At 46.4% G+C, this 25,807-nt stretch overlaps 1 protein-coding gene across 1 annotated transcript; it reads right to left on the bottom strand.

Moving 5' to 3' along the window:
* Positions 1-1,533: 1,533 nt before the first annotated feature.
* KLHDC10 (kelch domain containing 10) lies at positions 1,534-25,789 on the bottom strand. Its single transcript, XM_072856832.1, has 9 exons — positions 25,601-25,789; positions 11,790-12,011; positions 11,099-11,253; positions 9,737-9,885; positions 9,016-9,100; positions 8,024-8,090; positions 7,360-7,407; positions 5,043-5,182; positions 1,534-3,663 (listed from the first exon to the last, which is right to left on the bottom strand). Exons 1-9 carry the CDS (start codon positions 25,713-25,715, stop codon positions 3,454-3,456), a joined length of 1,191 nt encoding a protein of 396 aa, XP_072712933.1. The 5' UTR covers positions 25,716-25,789; the 3' UTR covers positions 1,534-3,453.
* Between the last annotated feature and the right edge of the window lie 18 nt (positions 25,790-25,807).

Here is a 25,807-nt window from a genome sequence, read left to right as displayed (position 1 = left end):
CATGGTAGGGCCAGCACTGCGGGTCCCTTCCCCACTGCCCTGCTCTGCAGCAGGACAAGCCCAGCAGTAGCCGCTGGTGGCTGCAAGGATGCCCCAAGGAGGTCCCACATCACCCTGAGCTGCTCTGTTTGGTGCTGTGAGCAGGGGTAAGTCATGGGGTGAAGGCAACAGGGCTGTCCCACAAAACCCTGTTCTGAGATGGCTTTGTCTCGGTGTGTCCTGTCCCCATCCTGGGCAGCGTTGCGGCTGCTTGTAACTCCTCTCCCTCCATCAGTTGCTGCAGCTGCTCAATCCTTTCTCTCTCCCTTAGGGAAATCGTGGCCCTACCCTGGCAGAGGCAGTAACACCACTCTTTTGCTTTCATGTATGGAATTGCACAGAGGGGATTAACTTGCCCTTAAAAGGGAGGAACCAGTACTTGAGCATCACCTGGGCTGGAGGTGAAGAGAAGCAGGAGATGGAGCAAGAAAAGAGCAAAGCCTCTGCCACCATGAACCAGCAAGAAGCTTTTATCATTCAAAAACTCAACATGCAGCAGACTAGCAGCAACTCAAGCAAATCCTCAAAAGGGAGCTGTGAACTTTGCAGTGCTTAAAACAGGTAACTCTTTTTTTTTTTTTTTTTAGGAAGAGCAGCGTAGCAGCCTCCAAGATCTTGTGCCTATCATGCAGCAGCTGCCCCACGTTACTGGGAGGGGAGAGGCCCCTGGACTCCCATCAGTGGACAATGCTTCTATCTGCTTTTATCAGCAAAAGCAAATCCCTGGTCTTCTATTCTGTAGCGCTCTTGACCATGCTCCTGTAAGTCCTGTGTGCTGGGGACGCAGCACGGCTGTGTTGGAGGGGTGGTACCAGCTCCAGGCCAGTGGTGGAGGGCACAGGCAGGCGCTGGGCTTGCACCTTCAGTGGTCCAGCCAGTGGAAGAGGCTTGGGCGCTTGTGTTTGGGTGACCCAGCAGAGTATTGGTGTATCACAGGGATGTCAAGGACTGTATTGTCCTGCCTGGGTGGCTGAATGTGTTCCATGTCAAGACTTGAAGGTAAGATTAAGTGACAGTGTTGCAGGTATCAGTATGGAGCCAGGCTGAGGCCAGATGTGCCCCAGATCAACACCCACCACCTTCCTCCCTATGTTTCCATCGGGGGAAAGCTCCTGGCTGTCCCCCTAAGGCTGCCAGAGCAAGGAAGATGTAAGATCTTAAGGAATCTGCTTGATCAGAGATCTAGGCTCGGATGGTTTTATCTCCTTGGTGATGATAGGAGATACTCTTTCAAGTAGGTCAGGGAAGAACCAGCGCATGTATGACCAGGCTGTTCCAGTACAAAGGTCCTAGCAGAACTGGAGGCCAGAAGGCAAATATTAAGCACAGACATCCAGCCTCTGCAAGAAGAGGCGAGAGCCACTGAGTTCAGGCCAGAAAAGGGAGCTGGAGAAAAGGCCCCTTGGCCCAACGTGGTCCTACAGAAGAGGACACCACAAGCCAGGGGCAGGAGAGCAGGTACCCCTTTTCCCCAGCCCACAGCTGCCAGCAAAGTCTGGGGCTGGCCCCTGAGCCAGGAGCAGTGGGATGCTCCTGGGGTTGAAATAGGGTGATAATACTCTCCAGGAGCAAAGGCTTTCTGCTCCACAAGCTCTCAGCTAGAAGCCAGCCCAAACACAGAGAGCTGGGGACTGCGAGAGCCACGCAGCACAGCTGAGGTCCCCAGCTTTGGCCTGTGAGCTGCAAGTCCTGCAAAGGTATGATGAAGGGGACAGACACAACAGAGCTACAACCAGCTGCTGCCAGTGTCTGTGGGCCAAAGCACCAGAGAATGCTTCCAGCTATGATCCCCAACCTCTATTTTTCTGGGCCTTGGAAAAAAAAAAAGCAGCAACTGAGGCTACAGAGGGGGGAAAAAATATCTATCCTGTAAGAACAGGGGAAGCTTAACATTAGAGCAAATGGTAACACTTCAACTGAACATCAGGGGTGGGTGCTCCCTAAGAGGGGTAGCAGTGACTCAATTAGCCAGTGCTGTTCAGATTAACAACATGAAGACAATGCTATGGTTTATTTAAACATAAATGCAATCTCTTAAAGAAACTAAAAACCCCAGATTCTAACCCTTGCCTTTGATGACGGAAGGCGAAGGTACTGATAAAAAGCTGATTTAAAAAAAAAGGCACTTAAAAATGGTCTTCAAATCAAAAGGATTTTGCACAAACCTGTGCCAGCCAAGTGGAGCTGCTCAGAGTTTGATGGCCACTTACACATAGTCTCTAGAGCGAATTTCACAGTATATGAAGCACAGCAAGACAAGAGACACAGACATCCCTTCCTCTCCTGCCTGTGCCCAGCAAGAGGGAGAGATGTTCCCTCTCCCCTTTTTTTGATGCTGTGTTTCCTGGGATGAGCGATCCATGCGTTCTTCCAGGGATACACATTAAAACCACATGCAGCAATACCATCCCCCACCCCTGGAGGAACATGAAGCTGGCTAGAAAAAGGCCAATGTGTGATGAAAAGGAAGAAAAACAAAAAGCTTACAGTTACACATTAGAGTCAGATGCTGATAACCAGGACTGAGTTGGCGTGGGTGGCTCGCACCCAAGCACTGGGTATGTACATGCTGCAGGTTAAAAGACAGCTCTGAAATCTATGGGGCGAGTTTTCACTGTTAGCTCGTTCAGAGTGCAATGTGAGCAGAAAGAGTTAAAAAAGATTCAGCAAAACCTTTTCCCTCCCCTCACCACCCCAAGTAAACTACACAGTAGTCCATTAAGTGGCAACTTTTAACCAGTCTTCCAAGCAAACCTTTCAATATGAAAAGGTGAGGAACACAGACACGGGGTGTTTCAAATCACTGCACACTGCACCAGAAAAGCTGCACAGGCAAAGCTTCGCCCACTGCCCCGTGCGACGTTCCAGCCGTCTTCTGAAGCTCAAAGAGATGGGAACACTCCCATGAAACACATGCAAAGCCTTCAAGCAGCAGGAGTTCTCAGTTTTATAGAGGGAGAGCTCAGCTGGGCGTTAGGGGGGGATGAGTGTCATCCAAAGTAAAAGAACAGGTCGGCTGTTGCTCTGCATTGAATGTCCTCCATTAGATACATCTTGTGAAAATCCTAAGTTGAATGCGCCACATGTAAGCATGGGCTCAGACATTCGCTAAGCTCCCCACCCTCCCCAATTAAGTTGCAAGCATGTGCTGATGACAGTTTGATGGCTGGATGTTATGGATTAGTCCCAGAGAGCATTTTTGATTAATGGTGTAATTTAGAGATCCATAAATAAAAAGTGGATTTTCAACAACTTAAAGTAAAAATTTCTAGAAAGGCATCAATGTATTTGCTGAGTAAGGCGTTGAGCGGGTTCCTCCATGTTCTTAGCAAGACCATCCACGGTATCCATAAATAGAGGGTGGGAGGGGGCTTCTTGAACATAGTGTGTCTTGGACAGAAGCATGAGATGTTCTCATTTTAGCCGCTCAACGAGTCCCTGCGTCAGTCCAAGGTGCAAAAGCTGAGATCTGGAGAGAGTTGCTAGATGAGGGAAATATTCCAGGAGCTTCTCCCATGACAGTTCCAGCAGGCTGGGTACCACCAGCCACATTTTAAACAGAGAGCCAGTCCGTTTGTTTTCATGGATGTTGACCACCCCTCCGTGAACATACATGCAGCCGGCCTAGATGGGAAAAAGGGGGAGAGGGGAGTTACGTGGGGCACAGACCAAACTGACACACCAGAAGGTGCTGAGGAGTGACACTGCCAGGAAAACCTGGATTTGACTGTCCAGATTCCCAGCTGGAGAGTCACAGAGTGAGATTCATCTCACACACCTTTATGTGCTGGTAACAGAAGTGTCACTGCCTGAGCCTGGTAACAGAAGTGTCACTGCCTGAGCCAGTCGCCCCAGGCTCCTCTCATAGCCAAGGGGAGGAAATCGTGCTGCTGAAGGACACGTCTCATCCTAAAACACGTATCTGCTAGCTTAGAGTGCTTTGCTCTGTATTTTACATGAATTCTACCCCAAGAAATCATTTTTAGGAGTGGGGCAGTGTGTTAATAAATTAGTACAGAACCATACTTAGGTTTCAGCTAAAAAGAATTTTATTTTTTTTTTTTTAAACTAAACCTACACCATACAAAGACAGGCTGCATTCCCTCTACTGACTCAGCATAACCCTGCTCCAGGAACCACATGAACATGGAGAGACAGGAAAAGCTCAGCTGCTGACCTATTTTGAGAGTGGCATTTCTTTAGTATACAGGAAAAGAAGAGGCATTCCTGCTGTCCAGGCACCCACCTGCAGTCACCGAGCTGCCTGGGAAACACCTTTATCAGGCCTACAGTTTCGCAGAAAGAGTTGCATTTATAACAATCTCCAAACTAGGCGACACCTGCTCTTAGAACCAAAGAACCCCAATCTCTGCCCTAGCACGCTGCCCTAAGGCAATGATCCGCTGAAGGAGGCTGAAGCCACAGCTAAATGAATTTCTTGCTGCCTGCTGCTTATCAACCACAGGCCTCTAAGCTTCTAGTTACAGCAAAAAGCTCTAGCAATCCCGACCTTCCCGTTAGCGGTGGCTTCCAAAGAAGGCTATTCACCTGCTAATCTTTCAACCCAGGCTGTTCTCAGTAGACTAAAATCAGGTTCATCAGGGGAGTAAACTTTTCCTTGCAAAAGGTAAAAAAGGTTTCCCATAAATCATGATTCTTTGATGCCAGTATTTGTGCTTTCTTTCCTTTTGCAAACAAGAACTGCTGTTCACACATGGAATTGCTCCTTGGAGCTGGTACAGTTTGAAACCTAAAATTCTGCATCGCTGCTTTTAGAAAGCAGAATATACTGTGTGCTACCACTCTTTAAACAGCAGCAGGAGTAAAAGGAGTCAACACAGTGATCTCACACCAGCTCTCAGCCTCCCTAAAGATGCTGCAACCAGTGGAGATCACCTCCTTGGTAACATCGGTTCAGCTCTACTTGCAGCCCACACAAACATCAGAGCGCTTGGATGAACGGCTTGAACTTCAGCTACGTAGGAAAGAAATGAGTCACTTACTGGTGTGACAGCAGCACAGTGAAAATACACGGGTTCCGGCATGGCAGCTGGGAGCTTGACCCACTGGAAAGTTTGCAGGTTCAGCTTCCAAACATCTCCCAGAATGACTTCTCCGTTATAGCCTCCACAAACGAACACATCTGTAAGAGAGGAAACCCACGGTGCTTACAGGCCCAGCCATCCTTCATCAGCAACTGCAGAACCTGCGGTGACTGAAGTCAGCGATCACCCTTCCAAAACAGTTTTAGGATCAACAATTATTTTACCTCAACACAAGCTCTCAGTACCTCCCAAATCAGTCCTAGCACACTGTTCATACCCATGGAGGCCACTTACAGAATCACAGAATGGTTTGGGTTGGGAGGGACCTTTCAAGACCACCTAGTCCAACCCCCTGCCATGGACAGGGACATCTCGCACTAGACCAGGTTGCTCAAAGCCCCATCCAACCTGACCTTGATCAGTTCCAGGGATGGGGCATCCACAACTTCTCTGGGCAACCTGCTCCAGTGTCTCACTGCTCTCATCATAAAACATTTCTTCCTTATGTCCTATCTAAATCTACCCTCTTTCAATTTAAAATTGTTACCCCTTCTCCTGTCACTACAGGCCCTGGTAAAGTCTCTCTCCCTTTCTTATTAGCCCCCTTTATATATTGAGATGCCACAATAAGGTCTCCCCAGAGCCTTCTCTTCTCCAGGCTGAACAACCCCAACTCCTTCAGCTTTTCCTCATAGGAGAGTTGCTCCAGCCCTCGGATTATTTCCATGGCCCTCCTCTAGACTCACTTCAACAGGTCCATGTCTTTCCTGTGCTGGGGACCCCAGAACTGGAGGCAGTACTGCAGGTGGGGTCTCACCAGAGTGGAGGAGAGGGGCAGAATCACCTCCCTCGACCTGCTGGCCACCCTTCTTTTGATGCAGCCCAGGATACAGTTGGCTTTCTGGGCTATGAGCGCACATTGCTGGCTCACGTCCACTTCCCAGCCTGCCCATGATCCCAACCCCACCATGACAGATTCAAGGCTAAATGACATTGAGAAGCAGGAGTGCACTCCCACTTTTAGAAGCTGTATTAAGCCCTAGCTAACCTGAGTTCACAGGCACCTGGGTTTGATCAGATTCTAGTGGTTTTAAATCCATGGAGCAGCCACAGCCCCCGGTCCTAGTCCTGCTGCCTGCCAGAGGCAGGTCCTCGCTCCTGGCTTTGCCCAAGTTCTCAACTCAGAGGCTTGCGCTGCAGCAAAATACTGCTGCTGAAGGTGACTGGAAGCATCTCCCAGCTCCTGCCTTTCTTTCATTGGCACAGTTAGCACTCCTAAGAAATATAACCTGGCCTATCACTCCACCCTTTAACAGACAGCATTCAGTAATCGATCTGAAGAGTTCTGAAAAGAAGGATCAGTATTGTAACTGCTTCTTCAGTCCATTATGAGCAATTTGGTTTTTATCAAGTTCAGGGAAATGCATTCTGGGAGGACAACAGGGCTATAGGAGAGGCCCAAATCTAGTTGAAGGAACACTCTACCATTCAAAATTGTGGGTAACTGAACACAGATTGCACATGCAGAGCCCTCTCTAAGATGTGCCTCAAACAGCGCTGCGCAAGTGATTTACAGCAAGAACATCTGGAAGATCAAAGTGAAGAACAAAAGGCTGTACTAAGCTCCGTGCAGCTCCTAACATATAAAATGGCCTGCACTTTACTAGAGAATGCAAAGACCAGGTGCTAACTCTGCTACTGCCTCATAATCCACTCTATATGAGCATCTTGGATTTAAACCACCACGAAAAGGACCCACTATCAAAGAAATCCCTGAACAATCATGTCTCTAAAGAACTTTGTTACCAGGACTTGGCCCCACTTTGCTTTTCACAGCAGACTGTAAAGCTAACAGGTTAGTCACCGAGCTGTAGCAGTAGCAGCATTCATACCTGCTCATAAGCTTGCAATCAATAAGTTGCAAAGTACCATGGACACTTGTGGCTAAAATATGTGATATTTTACACTGAAGTGGCCACATGTCCAAAGGAGATTTAGGTGTTGCATAAAATACTGCACAATTCCAGAGAACAACAGTACTGTGCAGTGCAGAAGTAAATTTGCCTACAGCAGCAAGATCCCTCATATGAAGAGTGGTGCCAACTGGGCACCTTAAGGCCTGTTAACAAGAAAGAAATCCTCTTTCAGAAAAGACAGGTGTGCCCTGCAGTTCTCTCAAACATGTGCTGGGGGCCTGCATCTCTCAGGCTAGAAGGATGGGCTTGTCATTGCTAGGCTGTATAAGATACATCAATTTTCAAGAGGCAGAGCTTACCATTTTTTATCTGAACGCAGCTATGGCATCTTCTGGCTGCTGGGAAGCCTAAGGAGAATTAAAAAAAAGTATCAACTATAGTTGCTTTAAAGTGCTTGGGCAAGTGGTGATTATATCTCAACATATAATAATGGATAGGAGTCACTTGTTTCATTTATAAGGGGGCTTCTGCTTTCCTATAATCACAGGTATAACATCTCTAATTTAGCAACCGGCTGTTTCAGGTTTGACTCCTACTTGCTCTCCAGGGAAGGAAGAAATGTGCCGGAATCTCATTCCCCAAAGACTCCAGCTCTCACCTCTGGCTTGGTGAAAAGCAGAAGCCAAGGGCCTACAAGGTTACAGGGAAACCCCCACTGCTAACCAGGCCAGCACGTGGTCCCTCAGAGGGAGCAGAGATGATGTGTATCTTCTTCTGGGAGGAGAGCCAGGCACTATCATCTTTCCCACCCAGGGAGGGAGAGAAGCCAGACTGCTAAATATGCTTCACACAGGTTAGTCCTCACTGCTAAAGCTCTAAACAAGCAGGGTCCTGAAGCCAGCGTTAAGTCACATACTGTACAAGGTTACGAAAAAGGCTTTCAGCCTTCCAGCAAACAGCATCTTTGAGCATCTTGGCTGCTCTCTGGTTTGCAGGGGAAGACACATGAAATTCCAGACTCACCAACTTTGTCATGAGGTTTTGTGGCAATTTCCTCCCAGGTGTTGGTTTCAAGGTTGTACGCATGGATCTGAAGGGACAAAGAGGAGCCATTAGATCCTCCTGATTCTCCCAGCACTACAATGACACAATTACAGGGTCTGATCCAGGGAGCCACTATAAATAACACCTCTTTTTCATTAAGTGTAAAAACAAAAATAGCTAATCGCAGCCAGTGACTAAGCAGGTATAAAATCACCTTCAAAGTGTACCAGCTTACTAAAGCTTTCATCTCAGGCTTTGCTATTTGAGCCCCACAGCTGAAGAAAAAGAATACTGCTTTTAGAAAAACTGGACCAATTAAAACCCACACCCTCCAGTTCTCAAAAGTATTTAGAAATACCTAACTCATACTGCACATAAGGAGAAAAGAAATGCAGAGAATGGAGAGATAAAAAGTCATGTTAACTGCTGCAGTTTCAACTTTTTTGGAAGCAGAGCATTATTTAAAGTCTCCTCGTTTATCATTTTGGTGGTCAAGATTAATTCACTCTTCCACCCCCAAATTGTATTGGAGAAAAACATTTACCACAAGAAAGGAAATTAAAGCATACAATTAACAGAGAAGACAAGAAAAGAGTCTCCATATCAATATCTGAATTTAACGTCAAGAAATTCCTTCCTTTGGCACTTTCCTGTTTTGGCACAAATACAACATTTAGAAAGATGTCCTAAGTGTTTTTAAATGACAATCTTTGATAACAGGTCTACAGAAATGAAGCTGTTTTGCAGATAGGTATGGTCACCAGGTACCACAGATTAATCATCTGTAAGTCAACAGGACACATTTGTGGCAACACCAGGTTTTACAGAAATAGGAGAACAATCTGCTCCTAGTTATCTATTTTTTTTACCAAGCTCTCCAGGCAAAGCCAGATGAAGAGATTGTGCTGGTTATACTTCACTGTGGAAAATCTCCTATCCAGGCAAGCACTCAAGGTTTCTGATCACTTTACCTTATCTAAGGAATAAGCTGTCCAGGAAGTTCCACCTCCCAAGATATAAATCCGTTGACCATCATGTGCGATTTCATGTCTGTACCTGAAGGTGCAACGAAGGACATTTAGCAGCACAAGCAATTAGTGCAAGTGAGCAACAACAAAAGCCTTCTGGAAAACACTATCAAATTTGAGTGGTTTAAGCAGACACCCCAAGCCTGGCTATGCTGTATCAGGCCCACAGGTTGGGAGCATTCAGAAGATGTGGAAGCTTTCATGAGCAATCTAAGCAGCACCCCAGAAGCTTGAAAGGCATTTTCTGAGAGCAGAGCACCACAGAACTTAAGTACAATGATTTATGGAGCACCATGACGGCCATCAATATTCCAGCCCCTTTTCTCACTAAGATGGCCACTGATTGATCTCCCAGCTCTCCTTCCTCCATGCCTTGCTACAGAATAGGACAAGGGACAGGGATCAACCAGAGCCTCTTCCCCTCCTCAGCACTCACCAGCTGCCCCAAGTTCCCAGCTCTGTTCTGGCACCACACAGTCCAGATCAGTGTCCTGGCAAGGGCTTCACACCCCATCCCTACGTCCCTTTGCATGCCAGACCATTGGAGCACTGGTTGTGCAAGGTTCACAGCCAAAAACTGCTGCTCTAATAGTGCCCAGAAGCCTGTCTGTAAAGGTGGTGACTGCCCTGTGTAAAGGCTCTCCAAGACTGTCCAGCTTCTCACCTCTCCTCCGGCATGTCACAGGACATATTGTTTGGTTTCAGCTGGATCCACTCTCTAGTGTTGAGGTCTAGCTTATGTAGGTCGGTACTGTAAATGTAACCAGTTGTTCCTCCAAACACATAGAGACAACCATTGATGATGGCCATGGCCTGGAAGGTAACAGAGAGAAACCCGTTAGAAAGGACGCGTGACATCAGTGTCTGAAAAAGAGAGGATTTCCACCCCCCTCAAGGAAGACACTGCTTGCAAAGCTCTACCTACAACTTACAGAATGACATGTTCGGGAAGAATATGAAGGGCAAACAAGGATGATATACAAAACATGGGGAGGGGATGTCTGTAGGAATGGAAAGTAACTCCACGGTCACAAGATGAGGACCTAGAAGTGGAGCTGCTGAGTTTCAGGCATCAGACAAGACAGATCTGTGCAGCAGGGGCTCCCAGGAGCTAAAACCAAAGCAGAGTTAACCCTGAATCTCTTCCACGCTGACTTTATACAGATACTGTTACAGAGAATCTTATAAACCAGCTATCAGATAGCCAGCGGCATTAAGCGTAACAGAGAAAGCCCCAAACACAGCAGATAAGTCAGACTAAACAATGGAGACAGCCTGTACAATTCAAACGCACATGGACTATCAGCCTACTGAAACTGCAAAGGTGGTGCAGCACCATTCCCTGATGCAGTCCAAGGTGGAAGCAGAGATGTAAGCTCCTTCTGCTCCCAACTGCCTGTTTGCCACAGGCCAGCTTGAGCTGAACTGGGCAAAGGGAAGACTACTTTCCTTCCCCCACGTGTCTGGCGCACAGCTAAATGAGAAATTAGTTGGGTTATAAATGTCTGCACCACAAGTATATTGGCAGTATTATTGGAAAGCACACCAAAAGGTGGCAGTCCTCCTGTGAGAGCGAATTCACTTTTTTGTACACCATGTTCATCCACAACATTATGGAAAGTCTTAAAGGTTGCTATTCTGATACCAACCAACCTACCAACCACTGTTTTCATTTATAGTTTTGGGTTTTAAAGGCTTTGAGGAGGCTACAGAGCAACTCCAGAAACTACTAACCCCTCCTTAACTCAGACATACTTTTTCATTCAACTACATCTGGCATTTAGTTAAGAAATTTTGGCTTTTCTAACTACAAGAAAACTATTCCTTTCCTTTGAAATCTCAAAGGACCAAGACTGTTCTATTTCTATATGAATGATGCCTGCCTTTCCTTATACTTACGTACACAGAGAACAACTCCGGTTACTAGCAGAGAAGAGATCTCCCTGCTCTGGCCCCTTTTCTGTGACACACAGCGCAGTGCACGCAAGCACGCTCAAAGTGCCTCAACAAGGGCTGTCCTTTGTACCTGGCCATAGATTCGATTGGGTTTCTTTCCTCGGCAGCTGAGCAGAGCCCATCTTTTGTACTTGACGTTGCAGACGTGGACATCGTTGCCATTGCTCTCCCCAAAGGGGATCCCGGTGCCCCCGAACACAAGCAGGTTGTTGCCGTGCAATACAACTAGGAGAGACAGAGCAGACACACTTGTTGCTGTGAGATGCAGCAAAACAGAACGACTCTCTGCTCTGGAGATGGTAGGCAGTGAGTGTTCAAGATTGTTCAAATACCCTACAATTCACACTATGCATTTATGGGTTTGAAATGCTCTAAAAGAGAAAAAATGCAAGCTAAAACCATGGTAACTGAAGGCCTACTTTTAAAAATGGCTAGTGAACAAAGAGATCTATTTTTGGATGCTTTGAGATGTCTGACTGCACTAAGCACCTAGCTGCTGAAAGTGCAGGTGCCTTGCAACCATCAAGCTAAATACCTGAAGACTACCTCTTGCATCTGAAATGTTTTCTTTCCCTCTGCCTCAACCCATGCAAAAGGGGAAAGAGAAATCACAAAACCAACCCAAACTCAAGGCCTTCTTGCAGAAGAGCTGGAAACAGGATCCAGATTTCCCAGTTCTTGCCTGGTTTTGCATTCCACCAGGGACACCGATTAAAATAGCTTCAGGAGTAGGCACATAGGAATTGAATTTCCATACGTACGTGACATGGAGGCTAGTTCCCTGGGCATGTAGCCTTCAGTGCCCATTTGATGCCAGGTGTCTGTAGCAAAGTTGTACCGCCAGAGTTCCCTGAAGAGCGGGTAGTCTTCATTCTCTGGCCCACCGGACTCATCATAATCAGGATTGTAGCCTCCGAACACATACAAGTTGGCATTATCTGCCACACAACGATGGCCACTTCTTGCTGGTGGAGATCTATGGCCTACAGCAAAATGAGAAGGTAAAACAGCTTCAGTGAAATGTCAGCAGAGGAGCTGAGCTTGTGTCCGAGGGTCAGGAGTACACCCGCTGCGGTGGTCCTCCAACAAGAGCGGCTGGTGTTTAGCCATAGGGAAGCATTTCTGCAGCCAGGAGGAAACAGCTCTGTCATGAGCTCTCCGAGCAGGAATGGAGAGAGCCTCTGCCTGTCACCATCTCATTCACATCCACTCTAACCCCTGGACCACACCTGCCTAAGGAGACCTGCCTGCAGGTTGACGCACGACAATCCTTCCATAAAAGCTATTTCCGAGACATCTTACAAATTCCCCCTTCTGTCATTCTGTATGGCAGATTGCACTTAGGAAACAGTTCCAAAATGTTTATATTTAAAGCTGCCCGATGGGAACAAAGAAGAAAAGTAATGATTTGCTCTCCCTCCTACACACACCTTCTCTCCATTTCGTTTCTTTTGCTCCTGGCACCTTGTATGTCAAGAAGCTCTTTCACTTGACTTCCTAAACATTAAGCAACGCAGATCTGATACAGCAAGTAAAATCTGCTCATAAAGGCATTTGCACTGGGAGGCAGTGCAGCAGGGAACCCATCTGAGATCCTACAGGCTGAGCTTGACAACTGGCAGACGCAGCCCTTCCCAAAAGGAAGCCTCTGCCCACCTACCCTCTTCCCTAAAAGCCAGTGGAAATAAAAGCAGGGAGGACAATTCAAGCTCAGACCTCAACTGGAATAGACAAAAAGACCAATTCAGTTCAGGAAAATCTAAACAGCAATATTCTTGTTGGACAACAGCAACTGAAGTCCCAGCTGACAAGTGATCAAAAAGTAATTCCGAGCTTGCTCGAATTCGATGCACAGCAAGAGCTAAGCACAGTGCCAGAGGTGGATGTTTTTCTTCAACGAGACACAGGACCACATAACGAATGAGAAAGATGAAAGGAATATAAAACGATCAGGTCCCTGAACAAAGGAGCTGGTTGTGAGACACGTGTAGAACATCTCAAGCTGATTAAACCAGGAAGGTTTCAAAAATCTTTTTTTCTACGCCATACAACAGTGTTATGGAAGAGTTACTCTAAGCTTCGTCTTGAGAAGGAGGATACATAACAGTCCCCTAAAATGTACAATTTCAACGCGTAACCATCAATCCCTCAAGCACATCCTCTGCTTGTTGCACCTCAAACAGGCCCGCTTTGGTTCAGCTGACAATAAAGAGCAAACCAAAAAAAACCATCAAAAGAAGATCCCCGAAGACCCCTCACCCAAACAAACCAGCGATCTTCACCACCCACCTGCGCTCACAGCTCTTTTATGGCCTTTTAGGATGGAACAGGACCCAGTGAAGCATCTAATTAGGACCCGTCATGTTTTCTTCTTACAGCCTGTTACAATTATCAGCAGTGAATCAGACACGCGGAGCAATAACAAATGAGGCATCAAGCATCTTTCCTACAGGAAAGGTAAAATAAATGATTTGTCCAGACTGAATAATAAATGTTAACTCAGCACAAGCAGCTGTGCTTAATCATGTTCCTCATTTGCTTCTGCTTTAAGCTCCAACTCTTGTCCAAAATTAAGCTGCTCTACAGGGTTCAGACAAACTCCTTGTGACTAAGTTTTGACAGATTTGGGTTGTTTCCAGTAATAATTGCGTCTTGCAGCAATCCCCACTTCGAAAACTAATGAGCACTGGCTGAAAAAGAGGGGAAGAAAGTTAAGGAATTAATGGAAAAATCTGTAGTCTTTGGCCCGGCTACTGAGACAGCGCAGTGCCATTGGGCACCCAGCGTGGCGTGGACATTTGCACGCAGGAGGGGTGGATATTACGTGTACTAATAGCGGCAGCCAGGAAGTTACTGGCCTCAGTGCTGGACTAAACTGTTAAACAAATATTACGTGCTTTAAGGGTGATTCACAAAGGGAAAGAGAAACATCCGTCCCTTTTGGCTTTTTATTTTAAACTCTGAAACTATCCAAAGAGATGGATTCGCTTTTCTGAAGTGAACACATTGACAACAAAGGTATTTACAATCAAGGTAATTGTTCAGACTCTTATAATCAGAGATGCTTCGAGAGGGCAATTCATCTGATCTTGGATACCTGCAAACAAAACCGTGCTTGAGAAGTGCCCGTGCCTTCTCAAGCCTGTAGAGGAAATCCTGGCGAGGGGCTCATGTGTCTGCACTCGGACAAAGGGAGCTCATCCTGCTTGTTTCTCCTTCTGTGTTTGCTCTGGAGGTCTCCAAAAAGGAGACCTGAAATAACTGAAATGGGAGCTTAATTCCAGGGAAGACTGGGAGCACTGCTGCGCACGCTTTGCAGGGGAGTGAGGATTTAATTCAATCACCCATTGATTTGAAAAGGTGTTAGGGAATTAGGAGCTCAAATATTACATTAACTATAGATCCTATTTCCCTCTAGTTATAACACTTGCTGTGAGAATTTTCCAGAGGGAGGAGGGGAGAAGAAGGCTGAGTTTTATATAAAGCAAACAGACTAAACAAGCATAATTCAAAGAAAATAAATTAAAAAACAAAGCCAAGGAGGCCTTCTCTGCCATTCACCTCTCAAAATTAAAAAGGGAAGACACCTGACTTTGCCATAAAGCCCCAGAACAGTTAAGTTTCAACAGAAAGGGATCAACGTTTGACGCATGCCAGTCCTTGAGATAGCAAGATGGTTACATTAAGCCCCTACACAGCCCAGCTGGTCTCATCTCTTCCCATTTACCTAGAAACCCATCTCCTGTCTTTAAAAGACTTTTTTTTTCCAAGATATTTTCAGGACATGGAAAGGCTTTCAGAAGCCAGAGCTGGTGTCAAACAGATACTTGCAAGTACCCAACTGAGGTAGTCTGAAAGGACCACCCTTCCCATGCAGCCGTTCCTGCTGCAAACCGCATCTGCCGCTAGTTCCCTGCCTGTTCCCACTACTCTCACCAACAACTCAAAGGGCTCTGTGCACTACAGGAACAAATTTGTCAATTAAACACTCACTCAGTAACTGTCCTTTGTCAGAAGCTAGGGATCCCCACAGCAGAGCTAGCAGGAGAAATGATGCCTGTCCCTGGTCATACATTCACAACTCAGCTACTCCGGGGAAATCCCTCGTCCTCAGCATTAAGTTGAACACCAAACTGTGGAGGAGTGCAGCCGAAATGCTTCCTCCTGCTGTGCCTCTACGCAGCGGTGACTCCCAGAGAACGGAGGGCTGGAAATGCCAACCAGAGCAAGGTTTCCAAAAGCTCAGGGCCAACCCCTGTAGCTACAAACACAAGCAATTTCATTTCGCTCTGCTCGAGAATAACAGATTTTCTGCTCTATTCAAGCAGCCCCCAGCTGCGTTTGCTCAACACCGTGCTCCACATGCAAGGACTGACTTCTCTCCAAAGGCTTCACATTTCTAGCCTGCTGTTTTTAAGCTTCGCTCTTCGCTAACCCCTTTGTCTCAATGGACTAGATCCTCCCACTCACAGAGGCCCAGAAAAGATGACATATCTACCCGTAAAAGAGGAAAACAAAATATCCAACACATCTTCTGAGTCACCTATGCAAGCACACTCACAAATGTATCAATGAACTGAACAATGATAAACTGAGTTAAACCAAACTCTTCTATTGACCAAACTCTTCTATGGCCAAAGTCACCAAACTCTTCTATTCAGAATTGAAGTGAACTTAATTCACTTTAGAAGAAAGTCTTAGAAAAAGATTCCTCTAGTTCTGCCTTTTTAACGAAGGGACCTGTAGAAGCTGAATCTATTGAAGAGTTAATTCAGATTAGTTTCTTCAGCAGAGCTCTACAACTTGCACCTCCAATAAAGAACTGCATTTCCATCTAATTATGTTTTATCAGATGATTCACATCTCCTACTGAAATTCTTCATGCAAGTTTTGGATCTGTTTCTGCTCCAGCATTAGCGGTGTGCAACAAGCCTATGACACAAGTGCAAACTTTAGACAGTGCAGGAAGGTGGAAACACCAAGGGTTTGCTAACTTCCTCCTCTAGTTAGCAAAGCCCATCTCCCCAAGAGCTGAACCTGCCACGGATTAAAGAAGTGCTCAACACTAAGCGAAGCACAGCAAGGCAGCATCACCGTGAAAAGGTGCAAGTCACCGGGCTCCGCTATGAATTCTTTGATGCCGGACATGGAAAGTAGCAGCACGATGTATAGAGTCAAGACAGATCTGTGGGAAAGAGGTCGTAAGGCTAGTTATAAAAAATGGCTTTAAAGTGGATGGATATAATTTGGAAAGCACTTGCTTTCCCAGTTTAAGACTCCAAAGCGAAGCAGGAAGGCAGGATGGGAAGGTGCATTCACAGTGAGACTCCTTTTCCTTGGTCCTGAGGGCAGAAATGGGAACAATAAAACTTTCAGAGAATAAGAAGCTCCACAAACAGAATTAAATTGAAACATCGCAACTGGGACATGATTAAGGTAACTCCTAATTTAGGACTAAGCTATCTTATAGAAACTTGCTTGCTGGCTATCATTACGCACTGACCTGTTAACACCCTGTTAAATTCACCCTTTTCAAGTGATTCAGAGGGAGCTGCTTGGATGGCCCAGATTGACTTTATTAGCGCGGATTCCTAATTGAATACCTCTCCTGCAAGAGGTGTTATTAGAACAGAAGGAGAGTAAGCCAAAAGGCGGCACGAATATCTATTCCTGAGTTTCCCGACCTGACACAGCACAGCAACTGATGCATGAGACATTTGTTTCCTACCTCTCCAAAAGTTTGAATACAGCCTAGATCTGGAGCAAGAAGGAGGAGAGGGCAGAGATGTTCATTAAGAAAATTTAAAGAAACCCTTCATTTTAGAGGAGGAAAGCATAATGGTCCTGAATGGCATCCAACAAGACTCCCACTCAAAATGTCCCTCTTAAAGGGAGGACAGAGCTGAATTGTACCTGCTAGTCCATAAATGCTGTTCCTATTCTAATACAAGCATCAAAGTCCATTAAATTCCAACTCTGGTGCCCTGACAGCTACAGAAATCTATGGAAGGCCTGGAGAAAAAAAAAAAAAAAACACAACAGAAAAAACCCTTGGCATCAGGAGATTACTTGAAGTTATAGAGCAGATGAAATGCTACCAGCATGCCTGGAACCACAACATCTGTCAACAGCTACGCTCAAGTCTACTGGATTTCTCTACCGCTTTTCAGTAGCTCTATAATAAAGTTATAGAAGAAGAAAATTAAAATATGAAGTACCAAGTGGTTGCACTGAATCACACGCAGCACAAATGTAAGGCGAGAGGTGCTTCAAACAGAGCAGCACAAAGACAAGTTTTGAAGAACAAAGGTGTTTTCTTTCCATTCGATTATCCCACCTTTCATGACTGCAGGAAAAAAAAACGCTGGCGTCATCTCGCTGGCTAGGTTAAACAAGAGGGGAGTACCTGCTATTCAAGTCAGTAAGCTAGCCAGCTGGCCTTTTTTTCTTAAAAAAAAAACAAGAGGGGAAAAAAGGTCTAATTAGCTGAATTCACTTCTTAAAAATAAAAATAAACAATGAAAGAGTTGAGTATGAAGTTGTTTAGAGATCCTGCCTGAAACTATGCTTTTTCTTATCATGACCATGCTGCCAGAAAAAAACCCGAAATAAATCTATTAATCAATGAGAAGCTCTTGGCAGAGAGTGAGGTCTGCTTATGCCATCAGATTCTGCAGACTTTAATTTTGCTTTTTAAGGGAATTTTCCCTAATCACTACCATGCCTCGTTATCAGTTCCCAGCAAACCAATGCAGTGCTGTTCTCCCAAGGTGGCATATCCACAACCGCAGCCTCCCTTTCCCAACCAGCTTCGGAAGGAAGAGGCCAAGGGTCTGGGCTATCCCACCGTCTGCTCAGAAACCTGTAAGCAGAAAGGAAAAGAAGAATGACCCCCATATCACCCTTCGCCAGGGCCAGGTATGAGGCTGAGCAGTAGCCAAAGCAACCTGCAGCAGAAAAAAAATGATTCCTAGATCCTTTGGGAGCAAAGAAGATGAGGGAAGTGAAGCTGCTAACCTCACACTTAAAAGGCAACTCTGGAAATGGAAACAGGCCAAGCTCTTTTGCCACCACAGCTACCAGAAAGAGATTTGGCTGTAGCTAGCAGAAATGGCAGGAGCAGGACTAAATAAACACACTCCTCTTGCAAACACATACCCCTTCCATGTGGGTTACTGCCTTGGAGCTGCAACTGTGACAACTTTCCATCTTCAGGATGCCTCATTTCTAAACTCTGCCACACACTGTTGCTTGCTAAGGGTGCAAAAAATAACCTTTTGCACAGTCAGGTCAGCAGATTCCAAGCCGCAGGTGTCAATTTTAAAGTTCTGCCTCTTTATTCTTTCAGCCTTAAAGGATCGCTAAAGACCCGTCTGAAATTGGAGCACAATTATACTGTGTTAACACGCTGCTTGCCCCATCCCAGGTCACCGAATTACAGAAAGATCCTAACAATGCAGCAGTCAAAGCATTTATGATTTGTTTTTCCATGTACTGCTTGTTTCACGCAGCCATTTTATTGCTTGCTCATTTGGCCGTTTAAAGACGTTGCCATTCACAAAAAGGAAAGCACGTAAGATAAAGGCAACAGAAATTAGGGAGAACTGTCTATTCCATTCAGAATACACAGAGAACAATCCTCAAAGCCAAAAACAATAATTAACGGCCAATGTGAAGGGTTTCCCTCAAATCTTGGGGTCACATATGTCCCCAAGAATCTGTATTTTCCTTATAGCATGTGGCTTTCTCCATAGAAGAAACAAATCCCTGTTTTTTCCTTTCCCTTTTGCCCAGCTCATGTTAAAGCAGCCAAAAAGCAAAGGAAAAGCAGCAGATGCAGCCAGAGGATGCTCTGGCATCTGGAAGCTCAGAGTTCGGTGCTGCAGGGAGGCAGTTGCTCAGTGCAGTTTTCTTCTCCTGTAAAACAAACCTTCCTGGGCACTCAGGGGAATGGGTGAAATGTATTCATGCGGTATCAGCCTCTCAGAAGATGCACACACTCAACATCATCTCATGCAGGCGACCCGAGTTAAAAAGGATGACTGGTCTCAAGTTCAGGGTTTCCACACACAGGTGGGATTCAAGGTCAGAAGAAACACTTGGCTTCTAACCTTCAGAAAAGAAGTTTATCCAATAAAAGTTGTCCTTGAGATTTAGAAACATTGGCAAGCAACCATTTTGGTTTTTTCCAACCATTTGGAAAAAACACTTTACACGTGCAGCATATTTTTTATCAACACATCAAGCCTCAAAGTTCTTTAAATATTTGAAAATGATGAAATAATGGCTCATAAAAGCTTACAGATTCCTATTGCTAAATGAAGTTCACTTCAAACACACAAACCACCATTTATTAAGATGATGGGCAGTTCAACCCTAAGTTCACGATGGCCATCCAAATGTTTACAACCAAGAGCGTACACCCTTTTTTAAGCTAGCCATTTAGAGCATCACCTCAACCACACTGCACAACACAATGCCAGGTCACCAATGACACACAAATTTACCAAAACTTATCCGAGCAACAGCTGTCAGTGTTCACAACACACAGTGTGGCAGCTGTGCTTTCATCTCCAACGCATGCTCAACACAGCAGGCAGGATAAAGAGCAGACCCACCGAGGTGATCGCACGCTTCCGCCAAGTAATTCTGCTTTGCAAAATTAAAGATTAACTGCTGCTCTACCCGTAGTTCCTTGAGCAATATTATACAACGAGACAGAGCAAGGGAAGGCAGCCATCCCGTGGCATAGAGAGAAAGCATTTGGATTCAAGCTCTTGTTGTAGCACTCGCTAGCTAATGCTGTGCAAGCTCCCAGTTCATTCCTTGAACAAAGCTGTATAATTTTTCTTCTGTAATTTGATGGATTAGAGGTTGCCACGCACATCAGGTAAGCTGAAACAGATCAATGTTGAGGACCTCCTCCAGTTTAAACATTTGGGGCTGGCAGCAAAATAAAAGCAAGGATCACATTCTGCCAGGCTACAATAGATGAATTCAGCCAAAACAGATTGCTAGAACGAAAAACCAGATTCCTGGGCTGCAATCAAAGCACTGCTGGTTTTAATACTCTGAATTCTCACTCTGCTTAAAGACTTGCATCTAGAGAGATGCTCCTCCTAGAACTACAGGACTATCTGCTGTTTTCAGATTTACTGATAAAAATTAATTGGAGGTACAGCCACGAATCCTCTTCGTTTTATGTGGGGCTCAAATCGGGTTTTGAAGACTATGCTAAAGTATTTTAAATCAAGCCCTTCTTTCCGTCTCCTCCAGATCACCTGGAACAAAGCATAGCTTTATTTATTCCTGAAGCATAACCAACAGATATCCAGGTGTAGCCTCAAACACCTCCTGGAACAGCAACCCCAGCACCACTCTTTATAAGCTCCCTTTTTTCTCAACCTATTTTAATCACGGTATCCACCAGAGGGTCATTTGCATAGTAAAGGGTGCAAGAAGTTAGTGCAACAAAACTCAGTGTGAGATCTTGTGGAAAGGAAGGGTGATTTTATTTTACAAAATATTTAAATAAGCTGGTTCTGGCCACTCATACCCACAAGAACCAAGTATATCCAAGTGATCCAGCCAGGATCACTTGGGTACAGCACAGAGGATAAAAGGACGACAGCTGGAAGTCCTCGCTATGATTCCTGGGTTGTTCTTCATTTAGAAGGACAGACTAGTTTTGGACAGGTCTTTTATACCCTCTGGCTCCTGCGGTGAGATGCTTTGGCCTCAGAGTTTGGTTCTTTCTGCTTCCATGAAGTTTAGGCAGGTCTGCTGCCTATTGTCTACGTTTCCTCATTTTGACTTTCTTAAATTTCTTCCTGTCGGGCTAACAGGAAAAGGAACAGCAGAGGCGCCAAGCTGCAATCGCATCGACTTTGCCTTGTTATCACGGTACAGGGTCTCCCACTCACAAGACTTGCCCAAATATGCTGGCTCTTTCCATCAATCTGTGATCTTCAGTCCTACTAATCTCAGTGCAAGGTCATACCATGTGGCATATATTACGCCACAACATTATTAGCATTACTACTAGCAATATAATTTCTATTTCAAGCACGATTTTGGAAATACAAACTAAATAACTACAGGATGTAAAGCTAACAAATACAGCATGGCTTTTGGTTCCCATCTTTTCAAAGTAACATACGAGTGGTGAATAGCTAAGGTGTGGGTACCCATTCTCTTTACTGCTTCTTAAGGCTTTCTAAAGTCAGTATCAGTATTATTTTCCCTCCTACGTAGTTTTTCAACATCCAGAATAGCAGGTTTCAATATCTCCCTTTCCATTTATGATTTCTGCAAGACTTCTGAAGGACATCTAGGTCAAGGGCTGAAGCCAAAGCGCTGCTAGCTCTTGGGAGAGAGAACAAGACAAGTCAATATTGACTTTGACTCCAGTCTTCAAAGCTTCATCTTTTTCATACCAGCCAGACAAAATAAGTTTGTAACTCATGTAATTAGAGTCCCTTACAAACGTTTGGATAAGCAGGATGTGAATGTGTTGCCGAGAACAAGGTTTAAAACCTGTTCATTCATCCAGCTGAGTTCAGCCTCTCCAGACCACCCAGCTCCCTTCTGCGGCAGGCTGCCCACACCTGAAAAATACCCAAGAGAGAAAGCAGCTGCACCTAGGTCCCCGACGCCTGAACGACAACTCTGCCCGGGGCCAAGCACAGCTGGGAGAGGCCAGAGGATCCAGGCAAGGATGCCAAACACAACCTGCAGGCCGCCAACCAAGAGCCTTTCAAATATTTGAAGTCTCTAAAGCAACGTTTCTAAGAGAACAATCATTCTCACATCCAGCCGTGAGATGGAGTCTCACATGGGGTTTGGATCAATGTCCAGAATGGGTCTGCTTCTTCATCCTGCTTCTCGGAGGCTTTTGTTTTCAAACCTCTTTGTAGCAATCACGTATTTCAAACATTTCTACAAGCGTGCAATCGATTGTCAGTATTTTCCCATGATTAGTAAAAGAGGAACAAGATTACACAAGATAGCATCCCAGAGCGGAGAATAAAATAAGGAGTCCTTATGAGTGAACTATCCTTATTGAGAAACCAGAGCAAAAGAGGAAACATTTGCCCCAGAAATTTATATATTACAGATTTTATACCACTAAAATTGAGTGTTCCTTGGGTTGTTTGTTTTTTTAAAAAATGTAAAAGGAAAATAAAGAAAAGAATTCTGGAAAATGAGAACCATAGAACAGCCCAGGTTGGAAGGGATCTGCAAAGACTGTCTGGTCCAGCCTCTCGTGGAAAAGGGAGCCGAGATGAGATTATCCAGCACCCTCTCCAGCAGCATCCTGAAACCTTCCAGCAACAGGGACTCTACCATGTCCCTGAGGAGGTTGTTGCAGTGACTGACTGTTCTCGCTGTAACAAATGTCTTTCTTACATTGAGAGAAAACCTCTCCTGGTGCAACTTGTACCCATTTCCCCTTGTCTTCTCCATGTAGCTCCTTGTGAGAGGGACCCTCCATCCTCTTCGTAGATGGAAAACCATGATAAGATCCCCCCTGAGCCTTCACTTCTCCAGGGAGAAGAGACCTGACTCCTTTAGCCTTTCCACATAGGACAGGTTCTCCAGCCCTTTGACCATCTCCTTTGGACCCTCTCCAGTCTGTCCACATCTTTCTTGGCTTGTGGGGACCAGAACTGGACACAGCACTCCAGGGGTGGCCTGACAAGTGCTGAGTAGAGTGGGATGATCCCCCCCTCTCTCTGCTAGTAATGCCCCTGCAGATGCAGCCCAGGATACAATTCAGTTTCAGGCTTGCTCCCCCATGTGACACAAAGGGGTTCAGGATATTTGGGTTTTCTGTTGTATTTTTTTAAAATACATATTAGAAACTCTGAACCTTTCCATACAAAAAAACATCTACTGTGACTGGTACGCTGGGAAAATTATAGCTCAAGACAAGAGCATAAATGCCAAGCATGCAAGAACCAATAATATATTTAGGTTTCCAGATTGTTTCTATCCACTTAGCCCCAAGAGTCTGATGAAAACACTGAAAAAATGTATATGTGGACAGGAAGATTTCCAACGAGGAGAAGAACAAACCACACACCACCTATATTTGACATTTCTGATCTTTCTAAAGCTTACAAACACCTAAAAATAGCTCTTTCCTTTCCTTTATCCAACATACAATTTTAGATGTTTAAAGACTCTTTACCCGTCACGAGGCAGCAAAAAACACAAACAAATTGCCTCTTTTTTTCTTGAGCTGTTAAGCCATCAACGAGACTCTTTTGTAGATGCTGCTTGAGAAATGCCCCTATTGAGAAACCCTCGATAGAAATACTCTGCTTGAGAAAGCAAACAGAGCAGCACAACCCTGGCACCAGCTCCCACTAGCTGCCTGCTTACCTTTTGTAATCATTTCCCCGTGTAAATTAAATTCTCCAGAGTGAAAAAGGTGACAAAAGTTAAAAATCTTTTCTACAAGTAGGTGGAAAAGGAGAACGTGACAAAAGCAGCACCTAAATAAATGTGTATGCTCTTGTGTTTAAGCAAGAGACGGCCCAGATCTACTTCAAATGACACACAGCTTAGCAGGAGCATAAAGAGCTCTGCAGGGAGGGATGTGTTGAACACACCTAATGCCAAAGCGTGCTACGAGCTCTTTGCATGCTTTCACAACAGTAATTACTTATAAAAATGGGATTAAAACGAGATAGCATGCTTTATGGAAAGACTCTAGGGCATTGAATGGGGGGGTGGGAAATGAAGGAACGCCTCCTGAAAACTCTGAAAGAGAACTGGGAGGTAAGAAAACAAATCTGGTTGGAGGAAATGGAAGGAGGGGGAAAAAACATTCCTCTCTCTCTGTCTCAACGGTTATGTAAGGGCTGCTGTTGGAGCTCTATAAATAGGACCTTAACAGGTGTCAAACGGGGAGAAAACCAGCAATTGACTCAAACGGGGTTTTTCCATCAAGTAGCTTTTCAGCAAAGACAGTCAGCTTTGCGTTTGTTAAGGCCGGACTTAAGTGCTAAGGCCGAGCTGGACGGGGGCAGTTTGTCTCCAGGGCTGCAGCGTCTGCCCCATCGCAGGTGGCGGAGGGCAGGATTCCATGTCAGGACATAATCCATACCCAAAAGCAGGATCATTACAACCATGTCAGGAGGATGCGCTACCAGTTAGCTCAAGCCAACAATTAAAATTCAGGAACGTGAAGATAACAAACTTTTGTGTTAACAAAAAAGGCCCTTATCACAGAAGGAAGGAAACATGTTTGAGAATTTGTCCAAAAATAGAAGGTGTGGAGCCACTTAGCAAATTCACAGCGGTCTTGCACGAGGCTCAAAGGCGTCTTTGCTGCAGATCCAGATCATGACAGGTTTCACAGGGATGGAAACATGGACCCTGGTCTGAAAGCCCATTCCCAGGCGCTGCTGGTGCTCCAGACACGCCGAACACAGCCTCCTGCCCCCGAGGCAGTGAGGGGCTTCACATCCCCCAACGAGGGATCTGAGTGGTGGGGCCAGGGGCAGCCGGGGCAGAAAAGGATGCCCTGGGCCTGGGGTACCCACCTCCTGGGTGGCAGCACCCCAGCACCATATGACCCTTGAGGGCAGGGGCTGCTATGAAGATAAGGAGCAGGGGATACCCCAAACCAGCTGGGAATACCCCCCCACCCCATCACAGAACCATGGGGTGCCCCACGTCCCTCCCAGTATCACAGAACTGCTGGAATGGGGGTGATCTCCCCAATCCTGCAATTGTGGGGTAACCTTGGCCTCCTCCCCCTAATATCCTGGGGCTGTTGGGGTGGGGTGACCCATACATCCAGAGATTATGGGGTACCCCCCAGCATACCAACACTGCTAGAAGGAAAGTGGAAAAGAGTAAGAACCGCCGTTCCCAGGACACAGGACTGGGCTGATGTCTCATCCAAGGGCCCTCTGGTAGCCTGGACTCCCCATCCCAGGATCACCCTTGCCAGGGCTGTGGGGCCCCCCACCCCAAAAACCTCATCCATTGGGATTAGGGAGGGGGTGTGTGTGTCACCATGGGTTAGCCCAGGCCCATCCAGGATCCCAGGGTCACTGACATGGAGCTGACCTCCACCAGGAACCGTGGGGTACCCTGTCCCCCCACACCCAGTGTCTATGGGGATGGGGATGAACCGCTCGTGTGGGGCATCCAAGCAACCCTCAAAGCGCTAAGACCGCCGGGACAGGGAGAGAGGAACCGCCATCCCCTGGGGTCGTAAGAGGGGGGTGACCCCCCACCCCCCGAGACTGTGGGTCCCCTTCAACACCCTCAGACCGTTTGGAAAGGGGTGACCATCCCCATCCGCGACTCTGGGCCCCCATATCCCTGGGCCGGTCGGACGGGAACATCCCGGCCCTCCCCACACCACCCCCGGGCCTTGGGGAACGGGGTGACCCCCCCCTCCCCGCCATCCAGGGTGCAAGGGGTACCCCAGCTCCCCCCCAAAATGTCCTAGAGCCGCGAGGCTGGGGTAACCCCCCCCAACTGCGGGGTATCCATCCCCTCAGGGCCGCGGGGATGGGGGTGGGCGCCCCCGGAACCGGCCGCCACTCACCCGCCGAGCGCGGCCTGCTCGGCAGCTGCACGAAGCGGTTGAGGAGGCCGCCGCCACCCGCCGCGCCGCCCGAGCCCTCCCTAACGCCCTCCCGGGCACCGTCCGCCGCCGACATGGCCCCGTCCGCTCCTCCTCAGGGCGAGCCCAGGCGGCAGCCAGCGGCGGCCCTCCTCCCTCCACCTCCCCCGCCGTCGACCAATCAGCAGC

The sequence above is a fragment of the Ciconia boyciana genome, chromosome 1 (assembly GCF_034638445.1).
Source record: "Ciconia boyciana chromosome 1, ASM3463844v1, whole genome shotgun sequence".
Taxonomy (NCBI): Eukaryota; Metazoa; Chordata; class Aves; order Ciconiiformes; family Ciconiidae; genus Ciconia; species Ciconia boyciana.
The sequence above is the reverse complement of the archived record's forward strand: the minus strand, read 5'-3'. Positions and strand labels throughout refer to the sequence as shown.

Excerpts from the sequence above, each read along its gene's own strand:
- KLHDC10 (XM_072856832.1), bottom strand. The coding sequence starts at position 25,715 with ATGTCGGCGGCGGACGGTGCCCGGGAGGGCGTTAGGGAGGGCTCGGGC. Across the intron at positions 9,886-11,098 it reads CCAATCGAATCTATGGCCAG|GCCATGGCCATCATCAATGG; the intron begins GTACAAAGGACA and ends GTTACCTTCCAG. Across the intron at positions 8,091-9,015 it reads CAGCTTATTCCTTAGATAAG|ATCCATGCGTACAACCTTGA; the intron begins GTAAAGTGATCA and ends TTGTCCCTTCAG.